This window comes from Onychomys torridus, chromosome 3, assembly GCF_903995425.1.
Source record: "Onychomys torridus chromosome 3, mOncTor1.1, whole genome shotgun sequence".
Classification (NCBI taxonomy): domain Eukaryota; kingdom Metazoa; phylum Chordata; class Mammalia; order Rodentia; family Cricetidae; genus Onychomys; species Onychomys torridus.
Window position 1 is genome coordinate 46,487,034 of NC_050445.1, and position 14,497 is coordinate 46,501,530.

At 36.7% G+C, this 14,497-nt stretch overlaps 1 protein-coding gene across 13 annotated transcripts in view; it reads left to right on the forward strand.

Annotated features, from left to right (window-relative positions):
• The window catches only part of Cadps2 (calcium dependent secretion activator 2), a 542,247-nt gene that overhangs the window by 278,398 nt on the left and 249,352 nt on the right, over positions 1–14,497 (forward strand). For all 13 annotated transcript variants that reach the window (XM_036180984.1, XM_036180978.1, XM_036180981.1 and 10 more), the window contains exon 7: positions 7,026–7,137. In XM_036180984.1, coding sequence (XP_036036877.1) covers positions 7,026–7,137 — 112 coding nt within the window. The remainder of the gene's footprint in view (positions 1–7,025; positions 7,138–14,497) is intronic.

Genomic DNA, 14,497 nt, shown 5'->3' on the forward strand with positions numbered 1-14,497 from the left:
ACAGTCACCTAATGTTCCTTTGTAGAGTTGGGGCATTTGTCTTCAGCCTATAGGGCTAGAGTCTCTTGATCACTTCTCTCAGTGTCCTGTAGAATGTCTGGCAGTTTCCTCTGTGAATCAGGAACCTGAAGGACCATTTTGTCAAGCAAAGTTTAGTAGTCATCTTTCTATGGGTCCTTCATGTCTAGTCGATCAAGCAGTCCAGGCAAGAACAGTTTCTTGCCCAAATGGCTATTTTTGCAAAGGTGAAGATAAGATATGAAGTGTCTTTAATGCCCATCCTCCTCTCTGAAGTAGATTGGTGCTGCCAGGAGCAGACATGTCTCACTGTCCAGAAAGTCTAAATTTTAAAAGTATTTTAAATGCCATATTCTGTAGGTCTTTGAAGTATTTGAAGATTACCTATCGATCTGAAATATCTCTATGTATACCTAGAAGACTTAACTAACATGGCTATGAGTATGATTATCATAGATGACTAATTATTAATCTATTTTTAATTATCCATTTCAATTTAAAATGAGCTATACAAACACAATACCTTAAACATGAATAGAAATATATACATAGTATAACAAAATTAACTTGTAAGTTTGTATCAATAGACTAAAGTCTATACCAATGTAAAACATTTTAAACAAGTTGTTGCTCTTTAGAAGTAAGTTCCTTAATCTACCCTTTTGTCCTATTATATCTATATCCTATCCCCTTTTCTTCTTTAGAAAGAGATTTTATTCATAATCAAACTGTTTTAAGTAAAAATATTGGTTTTTCTCTGTCCCACATCAGAGGGCTCTTCTGATTTGGGACACAAGAATCTCTTAACCATTTCTTTTAGCAATATGTCTGGGTTTAGAGAAGTAGTGAGCCAATTCCATCTCCAAAGCCAGCTTGATAATTTTGGGAATGTGGGCATAGTTTCTCTTACTACTTCCTGCTGGAGGGGGCCGCTGTATCTTATGGGGATACAAAGAAAATTTTAGGATTATGGAGTAGTCCATTAGGGTGAACCTCTGAGCCAGTTGTCTTGAAACCATTCTGGATGTTGGATCATCTGGGCCATGGTATCATCGAAGACCTTTCAGGTGGTCTTGGCTGATGAAGCCTGATGTATCTTAATGTGGAACAAATCCATAGCCTCTGCTTTCTGTGGAAACAAAAGCAGAGACTCTTTTCCAAAGCAACATATCCTTATATCCAAATTTTGAAGTCAAGGTACCTTTAACATTTACATATTTGTTTAACTCAACAGATTTTATGGTCAAATCTTTTTTTGCAGTTGAAAATCCCAAAGACAAGACAAACCAGATTCTCTGTGTAATATCCATCTTTGTAAGACTGAAACGCCACTGTGGCTGCTGGCTCTGCTCACCTCAGCTTTCCAACATGGCGGTGGTACAGTTTACTGCAAGCTCTGGATCTGGAGCCATGTGTACCATCAACTATCAGAAGCAGTTCTATCAAAGCAGTGCATAGCCCAGAAACTTTTTTTTTTTAAACTAGCAAAGGCTAAATCCAGCACACAGCAGAGTAAAGTGCTGCTTGTAGATTACTCATTCCCGCCACACTGCAGGTCAGACACACATGCCAGGAACCCGCCATAGTAGCTCAAACCGGCAGGCTGCAGCTTACTTGAGAGAGACAACTAGGAAGCTGTTTTTAGCTCTGTTTTAGAATCTTTTTTCTCAGGTTTTAGGTGGAAATTCTTGCCCCATGTTGGGCGCCATTTGTAGTTAGAGTTTTCCTGCCTGGCCCAGTCAGGACAAATCTCTCTTACCCACCAGTCCCATAGTTGCTCAGATCCAACCAAGAAAGCACACAGAAACTTATATTGCTTACAAACTGTATGGCCAAGGCAGGCTGCTTGTTATCTACTTCTATCTTAAATTAACTCATTTCTGTTAATCTATACTTTGCCACATGGCTTGTGGCTTACCGGTGTCTTTACATGTTGCTTTTCATGGCGGCGGCTGGTGGTGTCTCTCCCCAGTCTTCTACTTCCCAGAATTCTCTTCTCTCTTGTCCCACCTATACTTCCTGCCTGGCCACTGGCCAATCAGAACTTTATTTACACAAAGCGATATCCACAGCAGCCAGCTCTTAAGATTGAAGGGCAGGGATGATGAGAAATATATGTTATAATATATAGTCAAGCTGTTTATCATCTGTACTGTACTAGCCTGTAAGTGCCAAGAGGATAGAGGCTTTGGTTGTTGGTATTGTATTGTTATTTTCTACATATTGATACTTAATATTAGTTTGCATGAATTAAGAGATATACATTTGCCAAGCAGTAGTGGTACATGCCTTTAATCCCAGCACTGGGGAGGCAGAGCCAGTCAGATCTCTGTGAGTTTAAAGTCTGTCTGGTCTATAGGGAGAGATCCAGGACAGGCACCAAAAAACAACATGGAGAAACCTTGTCTCAAAAAAAAAAAAAAAGAGATACACATTTGCTTTTATATCCTATTTTTTTAAATTTTCGTATTTTCCACAGTTTTACATCACCTGCACAACCATCATTACTTGGCAACAAATTATTCCATCATATACCCACGTTTTACATAACTACTCTAGAATAGTAGGCATTCAGTGTGCTCAAATCTCTGATGTTATATGAGATAGTATAATAGATTTATTATGTAGCATTATTTGGTTGTATAAATAATGAATGAAAAGCAACAACATGTATCTTGGCTCCAGATAGAAATTCCAGTATACTTTATTTAATAGCCAATGCATAATTAATGTTAGTTATTTCAATTGATGTATGAACCAACCTGTGTTTTCATAGTTAGGAAGTCCTGCTGTGTTTGTAAAGGTGCTTTGTACATATTTAATTCGTTTGAAGATTTACACTGGAAGTTTGAATCTCATAAGTAATGTATCCATACAAGTACAGAAGTGCAGTGTGTTCAGAGTCAAGCCAGTTGATAGCAAGTGTAATGTACTATTTTATCACTTAATGCTGAAAAGTAGGAGAAAGATAAGAATTAGTGTTGGTTGCTGAAAGTGTTGGAATATGCCAGTTAGGTAGGAAATAGTTAAATGCATTGGTGAACTAAGATACACTTACAAACCTCTCAGCTCTTCTTAGGCCTTTTCCAAGGGATGTGGGACACATGGGATTTTAATTCATCATTCTAGAATCCTAAGTATTTTCTTATACTGTACATATGTTCTTAACTTTTCTTTTTCAATATTTTATATTGCATTTTATGTGTATGACTCCTTTGCTCACACGTATATCTGTGCACTACAAGAGTTCCTGGTACCTGCAGAGGCAGAAGAAAGCATCAGACCCTCTGGAACTGTAGTTATACATAGTTGTGAGCTGCAGTATGAGTGCTGAGAATCAAACCTGGGTCCTCTGGAAAGGCAACCAGTGGCCTCAGCTATGGAGCCATCTCTCTAGTCCCTTGTTCTTATGTTTCACAGAAGAAGCTATCAAGATTGTCTCAATCTGTGCTTATATAGTGAGATGTTAGCATTAAAAAGTACTATAGAATTCTACCATACCATTTGTTCCCCTCTTTAAATTTGCACATTGTTAGTGTTTTTATTTTTATTTTATTTAATGTGAGAGAGGATGATGCTTGCCATGGCATGGATGTTGAGCTCAGAGGACAGCTTTCAGGAATTGCTTCTCTCATTACACTACGATGTGGGTTCCAAGGATTGAACTCAGGTCCTCAGGCTTGTGTAGCAACACTTTGGCTATCTGAGTCGTATCTCTGACCTTAAAGCTGCATGTTTTTTTAATGTAATTAAAACATCAGTCTTCTGGTCCATTGTTATTAGGACTCCTGGTATTCTTGCTCCTCAGTTTCTCCCAGCCTGAAAGCATATTATTGTTGCTTTTCTCATTTTATAAAAATAGCCTTTTGCATTCCCTTTTCTTTGCTCAGAAATTCCTTGTGTAGATTATTCTTCTACATTACTACAGGGACCTATAATATAATGATTTCTTGCCTACCAGACTCTTAAGTTAACTACCATACTGGTTTGGGTTATAGATCACTCGTTCCAGCTTCTATGCTCTATATTAATAATTCCTTTTTACATGTTGTATCACTTTGTATGTACATGAATATTGCTTATTCTGAAATACGTTGATTGGGTACCTTTTCTGACTTGTAAGATCCTGTCCCTCCTCACCATGCCTCACCTCGTATTATTTCTATAGTTTTTGTTTGTTTGTTTGTTTTTGTTTGTTTGTTTGTTTTTGAGACAGGGTCTCTCTGTGTAGCTTTGCGCCTGTCCTGGAACTCACTTTGTAGACCAGGCTGGCCTCAAACTCACAGACATCCACCTAGCTCTGCCTCCCGAGTGCTGGGATTACAGGTGTGTGCCACCACTGCCCGGCTATTTCTGTAGTTTTAATGTTTGAAAAATAATGATAATATTGAGGTAAGATCAACATATACCTGTGTGTGTGCGCATGTGTGTGCGCACACATGTGTATGTGTGTGTGTGTGTGTGTGTGTGTGTGTGTGTGCATGTGTGTGACTTAGTATGGTGGATACATTTTGAAAATAATGACAAGTTCTGTTGTGCAAGCATCAAAACAAAATCTGTGTAGCTGATGCATTTCTAGACTCTGGCATCATCATTCGGTATGCAGCCTACTGTTGACCAAAATATTATGCATCCTGTGATTGTATGTGTGTACATATATTTTTATATATCTCCTCTATTATATTCAATGTTATATATCTATAATATATAGTGTGCATATCCTTTGTGTACCATATATGTAATATCAGCAATATGTATATGATTTGTACATGTATACATATATTTGATCTGATTTATTCATATGCATCTGATAAAAAAGGGATATTTTTATATATGTTAAAGACAATTTACCAAAAGTGCAGAGATACAATCACACAGGGCAGTATAAAGCTAGCAGGTGGGGAGAAGCATCAAAATGCGTTTTAGCTTAGTTTATCTATATCTTTCAAGCAAGGTGTATGGTGTCTTTGGCAATACAGTCTTGTCCATCTAGTTCCAGTGGGCAACCAAGAGAAAAAGGCAATAACCTGTTTTATTCTTGGGACTCCTAGGTTCCCAGACCAATAATTTATATGGGGGCATCCCATGCCTGGTACATGGAGGAGCATTGTTTAGCTATGCAGAATAACTCCCTTCCAGTTATAGTCTCTAACTCACATACTTTAATCAGCTTACAGAGTAAGTTCCAGTATGGTTCCCATAGCTCCTTCACTTTGGATAATCTACTCTCATTGTTCCCCGATCTCCTGTGTCCTACCACCTCATCCCTGTTGAACCTTTCAACTCCCATAATTCCCTTCTCTACTTTCATGTTGCCTGTGGTCTTCTAGCTCAACTTCCTTAAGACTTTCATCTCCTACTAGTTCTTTTCTACTTTGACCTTTGCAGGTTCTTCAAGTAAAACATAGAAGTCTAAAGAAATTCAATTAACAGGGATTTGTTTGAAAGATGAGTGAATCCTGTGAAAGAATATTAGACGCCTCCAAGACTATTAGAACTCTCTGATCCTAGTCATAGCAAAACGATCCACGGGTAGCCTTAAAATTTTAGCTATCTGACAAGGAATTAAGAACAGTTTGTTAAAGGAATCTTTTCCAAACTTTCCAACAAGACTTCCCAGCCAAACTCAAGACTTGCACTTCTACGTAGTACACTCAGAATCCCTTTCTCCTCATTTTGACTCTAATTTTATTTTATTGTTTTCTGCCTTTGCTCTACCACAGACTAACTGAATTCAGTGAAATGGCAAAAAAAAAAAAAAGAAAAAGAAAAGAAAAGAAACAAAACAGAACAGAAAAAGAACCCAAGAACTTGATGTCCTATTTTTAGAAGTCTGAAATAGAAATGAGTGAACTTTTCCACCCTACTTAAACCCTTCTCTCTGGCCTCTGACTTTAGTCTCAAGAGAACATCTTTCATTTAGATGCTTGTTTCTTCAGTCATTGCAATAGTCTTTACTGTTAGACACATTATTGCAATATCAATGCTATGATAGAAGACAGGCATATAACACTCGTTTTTAAGATACTTGTTTTTGAGAGTTAACTAACTTTCTAAATAAGATTTATAAAATAAACATTCAGTGATAAAGTGGTTGTTTTTGACATAATACAAGAAAATTGGCATTGTTTAGTGTTTTATTTTTAAACTGAATCTGTAGTTTGTTAAACCCTTAATTTTTCTCCCATTTGCTACATTTTGTTCATTGCTGTTTTGTTCATGCTGTGCCAAGTCTCCCTACCTGTTATCTCTCAGAATTTCAAGAAATACTGATAAGATTTTTGAATATCAGATGTGTGCCAGTTGAGTTTGTCAATAAGCTCAAATGAATTGGTGTGTGATAAAGAAAAGATGTTATTAATTAAAAGATAAGCCAAGAAAACATGTTATTTTGTTATGATGATTTGAAAAGCCAGATGTCAACAGTCTTATTTCCATCCCTAGAATGTATTGGGAAATTAATTGCAGATTGTTCAAAATTGTATGAAGCATATTTCATTCTTTTTGAAAGATGCTATAAAAAGTCATGTAAAGAAATAATCTAAGATAATTGTTTTTACTTTTCAAAAATTAAAGATAGCCAATATTTAGTAAAGTTCCATGGTATGTAAGAACAGCTTTCTGCAAAGCTATCTCCTACATAGACACCCATAACAATTTTCCCATTCATAAAAATACTGTCACATTGTTCTTTATAATTAATAAAGTAATAGATTTCACTAGGTACTTCTACAATGCCTTTTCTTAACCTAAGTTCATATAGCATTCCCATATTTTATAGATCAGTATGCTAATTTTTGAGCCGCTGAATAACTATTACAAGCCATAAAGCTTACTGTTATTTTCCGTTGGATGGAGCCATCTGTCAGAAAGAAAAGCAAAGACGAAAATCTCGTTGAGTCATAAAAGATTCTCCATTGCTTAATGCACCTTTTATAGAGACATGTCTATCTAGTGGGAGAAATTAATGCTGCATATTAAGGACAATCTTTCTTACTTTACTGCAGATGGGGAACTCAAGGAGATTTCAGCACTACCCACCCTCGGCCTGTGGTCAAAGTGAAACTCTTCACAGAAAGCACAGGGGTCCTGGCCCTGGAAGACAAGGAACTGGGCAGGGTGAGTTTTTCTCATTCTTGACTGTCCAGGATATCACTGCACTAGCATGATTCAGAGGAACATAGACGAGTGTTTCTCAAGTGAAACTTGTGTTCATAAAGTATTTTAAATCTGGCTAGCAAGATGGCTCAGTGGGACAAAGTACCTGTAGCCAAGCCCCATGACCTGACTTCAATCCCTATACTCCATATGGTGGACCTCCACATTAAGCATGGCTGGTCATAAAACCTCCATGGGCACACCATTGCATGCGGTTGCCCCCATGCACACACATGCATACACATACCCAGGCACACACAAAATAAGTTAATAAATGGAGGAAAGGATATAAGACTACTTATTTGTGAATTTCCATAAATCCACATTACAGCTAAGCATAAATATGTATAAATTAGAGAATGTTGTGATAGGCTTTAGATGCATAAGAGGTACACGTGAGCTCAGAGTCACCAGCTCCATCTCCTCTGGCTGCTGAATGTTATTCATACCAAACCACATGTCCCTGCTGGCAAAATGTCAGTCTCATTTAATGATTCTGCTCAAGGGTTGAAGGACCATTTTTAATGCACAAGGCTACCTATTGTTTCTATCTGCAGGACTTAGCCAAATTAGAATACATCTACAGGGCATTTCTCTCTTCCCTCTTCTGTTTTCCCATTGAGGTGGTCTTCCTCACACAGCTTTTCACACTGCAGTGGTATATTTCCTACACTCACCGCCTTCTATCTAGAATGTATCGTTCGTTATAAACCCTGTAAATTCCTCATGACATTAAAGGGCTAAGTAGTCCAGTGATCACTACAGCCCAGTATGGAAGGTGATTTGCTGTCTAATGAAGTAGATATGTTCTGAGGAGGACATTATCTTCTCCTATGAATTCAGATCTGAAAACAGCCATCACAAATATTTTTAAGAGGATAAACCTTTAGAGTTCTTATTTTTTTAATATTATGGATGACTTTTGTATTTTTAGGTATAGAAGAACACTGGCAAGCATTCTGTGTTTTGGGGGATTTTCCCTCTCAGAATCACGTTTTTATTCCAATTCTTCTTATACCTCTCTTGTGCTGTTACAATTTTTGAATTCTCAAGTTCCAGATTACTTCTTTGACTTTGACTTTGTACAAGAATTGGACAGCTAAGCTTAACTTTTTCTTCATGTAATCATATAGTCATACTTTTATTCATTCAGTAGAGGTGCTATAGCATAATGTAACAGAAGATCTTATAGATTTATGAATCAGAGTTGTTCACTTAAACTATAAGTATATTAATTTACCTTATCTCCTTATTGTAACTGTTTTTCAGTACTAAATAGTAACTCTTTGAAACCTAATTTTATAACTAGTTCTTGGATATTTTAACTAATTTTAGATTATTAAATAATACATTTAACCCATTTTAAAGTTGAACACATAATTAATGTTTCCTATATGTTTGTAAATCTGAGAGTGCACTTGCATACCCTTAAAAAACAAGATAATTTTTCTATCAGTTTCTCAACTTTAGCTTTATAATATCTTGAGCAAAATACTTATTATTGGGTGCTGCCCATTCATTTTATGATATTTAATGTCATCTCTGTCTCTTAGTCAATAATACCAAAGTGCAATAATCAAAAATGTTTGAAGACATTGCTAGATGCCACACATAGAACCATATGAAGGCTTCCATCAGTGAAGGAAAACCACTGGTTTATATTAACAATTTAAGTAGGTTTAAAGATCACAGATATTATTTGTGTGTCACTGACTTCCAAAGTTACCTTCCTTCCTTGGAGCTTCAGATTTGCATACTGAAACTGCATACAAGGAGAACATGGGATTCACACCATCATAAAGGAGTATTCCATGCAGGCATTGTTTATCAGTAACCTAAAGGTCCTTCTCTTTCTCCTTCCCTCATCCTAATATCCCACCTCTTTGCAAGTTCTGTCAGCTTTCTCTAGAATTTTCCTGATTCTTCTCATCCCTTAACATCTCCAATAACCTAATTCAAGGTGCCATATTTATCACACATGCTGCTGTAAGATTGCTACTTTTTCAATTGCCACCATGGCCCCTCGAATTCAGCTTTTATATTTCAGCTACTACGATTTATTAAAACATCAGAAACATTCCATCATTCTGTCCTTAAAATCACTCAGTGTCTGTCTGGTCATTGGAGGAAAAAGTCAACTCTTCATTTTAGTGTAGCCTGATAGGGCTTCTCTCTCTGTCTCTCTCTCTGTCTCTGTCTCTGTCTCTCTCTCTCTGTCTCTCTCTCTCTCTCTGTCTGTCTCTCTGTCTCTCTCTCTCTGTCTCTCTCTCTCTCTCTCTCACACACACACACACACACACACACACACACACACACACACACACACACACACATCAACCAGGTGTATCAAAGGTATCGCCATGTGGAAAAGAATTTGTGATAAACAAAATGAATTGTGTTGAAAATGTAAAAAATAAATTCACTTAAAGGATTTTTGAGAAAAGACTCAGCTCTAAGTCACTAGCCAAGAAAAACCACAGCATTATCACCTGGCCAAAAGGCTGGCCACTGTGGTATCACTACTTCTCCTGCATTCCACTCATACAGTGCTGCAAGAAGGCCATGCTGGGTATCCATGTCATTCTTTCCTCAAGCCCCAACATGAGCCCAGCCCAAACATGAGAAAGTTGTCAGGCAAAGCCACATTGGTGACAATGTACAGAAAGACTGGTCAGGACTCTTCGTTTTATGAAGGTTATGAAAAGCAAAGCTGATAAAAGATACGAGAAGAATAAGACATGAACAGTAAATGCAATTCAGTATGTTGGTTAGCTCTTGAAGCTGAAATGATAATCCAATAGCAATTTGTAGTTTAGTTGGAGTGATGGACTGTTTTAAGCATCTTGCTTTTGATAAATATCCCATGGTAATACAAACTCTTAGTATTTTAGAAAACTGGGTCAGGTGTATATGAAACTTTTCTGTACTAATTTAGCAACTCTTATAATATTACTAAATTGTTCTGTAACATAAGCCTTAGTTACAGGAATATCTATAATAAAAATATTATTCAATATTTGCTGATAAGTGCTATTGATATATTAATTATTAACCTATTGGTGTGTTTCATAGAAAGAAACTGAGAACATAAATAAATACTGTAGGGATCCCATAACTCATATAGGAATACATTTTTTAACTATTGATACTGCATATGAATTTTGGTTTCTAAATTCTAGTATCACTAAAGAGGCTAGTGGTAGTGGTGGGCCTGGAGCAGGGAAATGTGCGTCAGTGCCTCTGCCATTGATGAGTTTGGAAAGTAAAAGATGGCATTCTGTATCATTATTTTTATCTGTTTTGTCTTGGTGTCTGTCCCAGTAATTTCACACTTGACTACTATGTTCAAAAGTAATTGAATGGTGAAAAGTATTGAGAAAATGTCTATTCTCTCCTTTTGCAGATTACTGTAAACAGTGAGTCCATGATATAATTGTTCTTCCCTGAGAAACTCACTTAAGGATCCCTTGGATCCTTTCAGCAGATGGAGGAGGGTGTGTGCACCCCATTGACACTTTTTTAAACAGCCTTAGGATCTGATCATCTTTAGTCTCCAGACCTCTGATCCCTTGTTTGTAAACTGTAAACTGAAGGAAAATAGAAATCTATCTTTTCTTGCTCTAGTGCTCTCTTATTTTGTTTAATTACTAGCTACTATTACTACTTATATTACAAACATAATTCCATTTAATCTTGCAGGGTAGTGGAAACATTCTCTTTTTAAATAACAAAAATAAGAATTTATTTGTGATATATATAGATATATACATGGATGGATGATTAGATGGTTAGTTGAATGGATGGATGGATGATGTGAAAGTACAAGAAACACTATGCAGAAGGGGAGGTGTCTAAAAAGAAGAGGGTGGGCAAGAATAAGGGTCATGAAGGAGGATAGATATTGCAGAATTTTGTCATATGTATGATACAGGCTTACACATACACACACATGTGATGTGAAAGCAAAGCAGGAGTATTTGGAGGAAAAAGCAGACTGGTGAGAGAGAAGAGGTATGGGAGGGTGGTCAATGGGGTGTTTATGAACAAAGTGTACCGACAGACACATAAACATTTCCTAAGAGATGGACAAAGAGTGGTGAGTACTAGAATTTGGTCACACCAAACTTGAAGTAGCTATGACTGTGAGAATTAATACATTTGAAAGTGATTTATGGATCAAAGTATAGGATGATTTAAAATCTCATGATTTAGAAAGCAGGAATAAAAAATTACTTAAGCTAAAGTAATTTTATATGTGATATACATTTTAGGGTTTTTGTCATTTCTGCAGTGATTTGATGATTTGAATCATATTATGTACCTTCTGTCTACTTGTGAATGAATTATATTCTTGAGTAGCTGTTTAGTTTTTGAATGATATTCTTGGGTACAGATATATTTTGAAAGTTCTATCATAATTTTAGAAATATTGATATATGGGGTAGAAAGTAGGCTCAGAAGTTATGAATACTGTTTGCTGTTCCAAAGGACTAGAGTTCAAGTTCCAGCATCCACATGGCTCAAACTGTCATAACTCCAGTCCTGGGGATCCAGTGCCCTTTGGTAACCTTGGTAGGCACTGTGTGCATGTGGGACACAGACATACATATCCACAAGGCAAAATACCATACACATACTTTTTAACTAAAAAAAGAAATGCTGGTGTAAAACCCCCTCCCCTCCAAAAAAAAACAAAAAACAACATCAACAACACCAAAAAAACAAACAAACAACAAAAAAAAAAACAGCTATCTAGAAGATTTGAAAGAATGCACATTCTAAGACCAGATCTCTACCTGAGGTGGGCTTAGGAAAGCCTTTGAAACACTCCCAGGCCATGCCAGTGTGCAGATACTGAAGATGCACGCCAGTTCCTGATTCTGGATTGCAGCCAGGGTTGAGACCTGGTATCTGAGAGGGACAATGGGAAACAGCCTCATCGCATGCAGAGTGGTGAAGAGAAGGCTCACAGCAAAGGTGGCACTCAGTAGTTGAAGGTTCTCTTATTTGGCAGGGGCTCAGCATGTGGATTTCTTTGTGGATGCCATATGCAAATACCTATTTATGGAAATGGAAATGGCATCTGGACGTTTTTCATCTGAATGGATGTCCAACTCCTTACCAAATGTGAGGAGGACACCTGGAGGCAGACCTGGGATTGTCTAAGGAAACAATTATAAAAGTATGCTCTAGCTGATAAACAGCCAACTAGTCGGGTGCCCCACATATATAGCTCATTACAAAGTGGATTTGTCTTGAAATTTTGGGAAAATAAGGCCTGCCTTACATTGATGTATGAAAAAAAATCAGAATAGTCCCATCTATTTATGTGCAATGTAGTTTCCATTGAGCCTTTCATATTATGTATCACACCTATATAATGTATAAATGTTAAATGCAACTTATTTGCCAAGTGTTTTGCTTGAGTACAGAAAAAAACTTTGGGAGAATTCGCCAAATTTTTTAGTCTTAGAAGTAGCCTCATAAAGGTTTTCTTCTTTCTTTCTTTCTTTCTTTCTTTCTTTCTTTCTTTCTTTCTTTCTTTCTCTCTCTCTCTGTGTCTCTGTCTCTCTCTCTCTCTCTCTCTCTCTCTCTCTCTCTCTCTCTCTCTCTCTTTCTAATGAAGCAGCATTTCATCATGTAGCTGAGATTCCAGGGCGGCCTTGAACTTGAGCTCTGACTGCTTCTGTCTTCCAAGGACTGAGACCGTAGGCTCAAGCCACCACCAGCAGTTAGGCTGAGTTCACAGCTTCGGGATCGTTTGTTCACCTTTCCTCTTTCCCAGGAGGATGGGGAAGCATTAAGATCAGAGTCTATTTTCCTTTTCAGTGCAGAAGATTCAGAACATGTTTTTTAAAGTAAATCTCGCCATTGTAAAAATGAAAAAGAAAAAAAAAAGGCTGAAATTTTATGCATCTTTTAAATACATGTTTTGGAGATAATCTTGTTATTTAGCCTTTATTTTATAAACTTCCTGTGTTTACACTCCACTATAATATTTGTTAAAGTTAGAAGTGTTCGTATCCAATGTATGAAAGTGCTATTTTTATTTGGTTTTGTTTTTTGAGACAGGTTTCTCTGTATAATAGTCCTGGAACTCACTTTGTAGACTATGCTGGCCTCAAACTCACTGAAATCCACCTGCTTCTGCCTCTCAAGTGCTGGGATTAAAGGCATGTGGCACCATCATCTGGCCTCTAAATGCTATTATTAAGTGTGCTTGTTTTACTGATATGAATACAGTGTGGAAATAGTGGATGTTGATTTCAAATCCATTTTAAGTATTAAGGTATAAATTAGCCTTATACAGTTGACTATTCTATGGAAACTAACTTGCCTTTTAAAAACTTTATCACACCTTTATTTCTCAAGTGAAAATTAGCTTTTATACTTGTCTTTTTCTTCAGGTGTTTCTTTTATTTGCTTTTCTTGAGCATCAAAGTAGACTTCAGGGAGTTATCAGAGGCTGTGTTTGCTTTGTTTTTAGTCTTGATGAGAGAGACATTACCTTGGGGCATAGCCAAGCAGCTGACTGGAAGACATTGTCTTACAAAGTGTGCTGTTCAGGCCACTTTTCTCTTTCCCTCTTTTTCTCTGGATATATTATTTATAATTAGTTCCCCCTCCATTATTTAGGAGCCTTAGTAATTCTTTAAGCCAAATGTAGCATGTGTAGTTGAAGTCCCATACATTAGAACAAAGAAATTAAAATACTTCCCCATTGTCTAGTTTATGGAGTCATTGTGAAGCATTTCCTTTCAACATACAAAGTCAGAAATAGATTTTAAATGTTGATTGTGTAATTAATCATTGTAATGTTTTTAATAAATAATCATACAGTTAAATTAATAAAAAATCACTTCAGGCCTTTTCTTAATTCAGACAAACAAAATTTACATTTGGGAGGATTTTATTTTAAAGGGCCAGCACATTATATGAATTCAGAAAGCAGCAGAGATCTGCTAGTGAAGTAATAATCGTAAGTATTTTCTCCAATTTGAAAGAAAAGTTTAATATCCAATTTTATTGAAATATCCAGTGCTTGGTGACTGCTGTCTTAGATATTGGATTTATATCATTTGCTGCAAAATGAAATGTGAATTCTGTTACATTTCATCTGTCTAACTCAGCTTGCTGTACACAAGAGACCTTTCATTTTTGTTATTTTAAAGTGTGCTATAGTTTTCTGAAACTGAAAAAATAACACACACAAAAAAATACCTCTGTCCTTCTTCAATCTTTATTGACAATCTCTCTCCAGAGAATTGCAGTCAAAGCTCAGTCTTTATGCCAGAGACAAGGGACAGAGACAGAGAGGAAA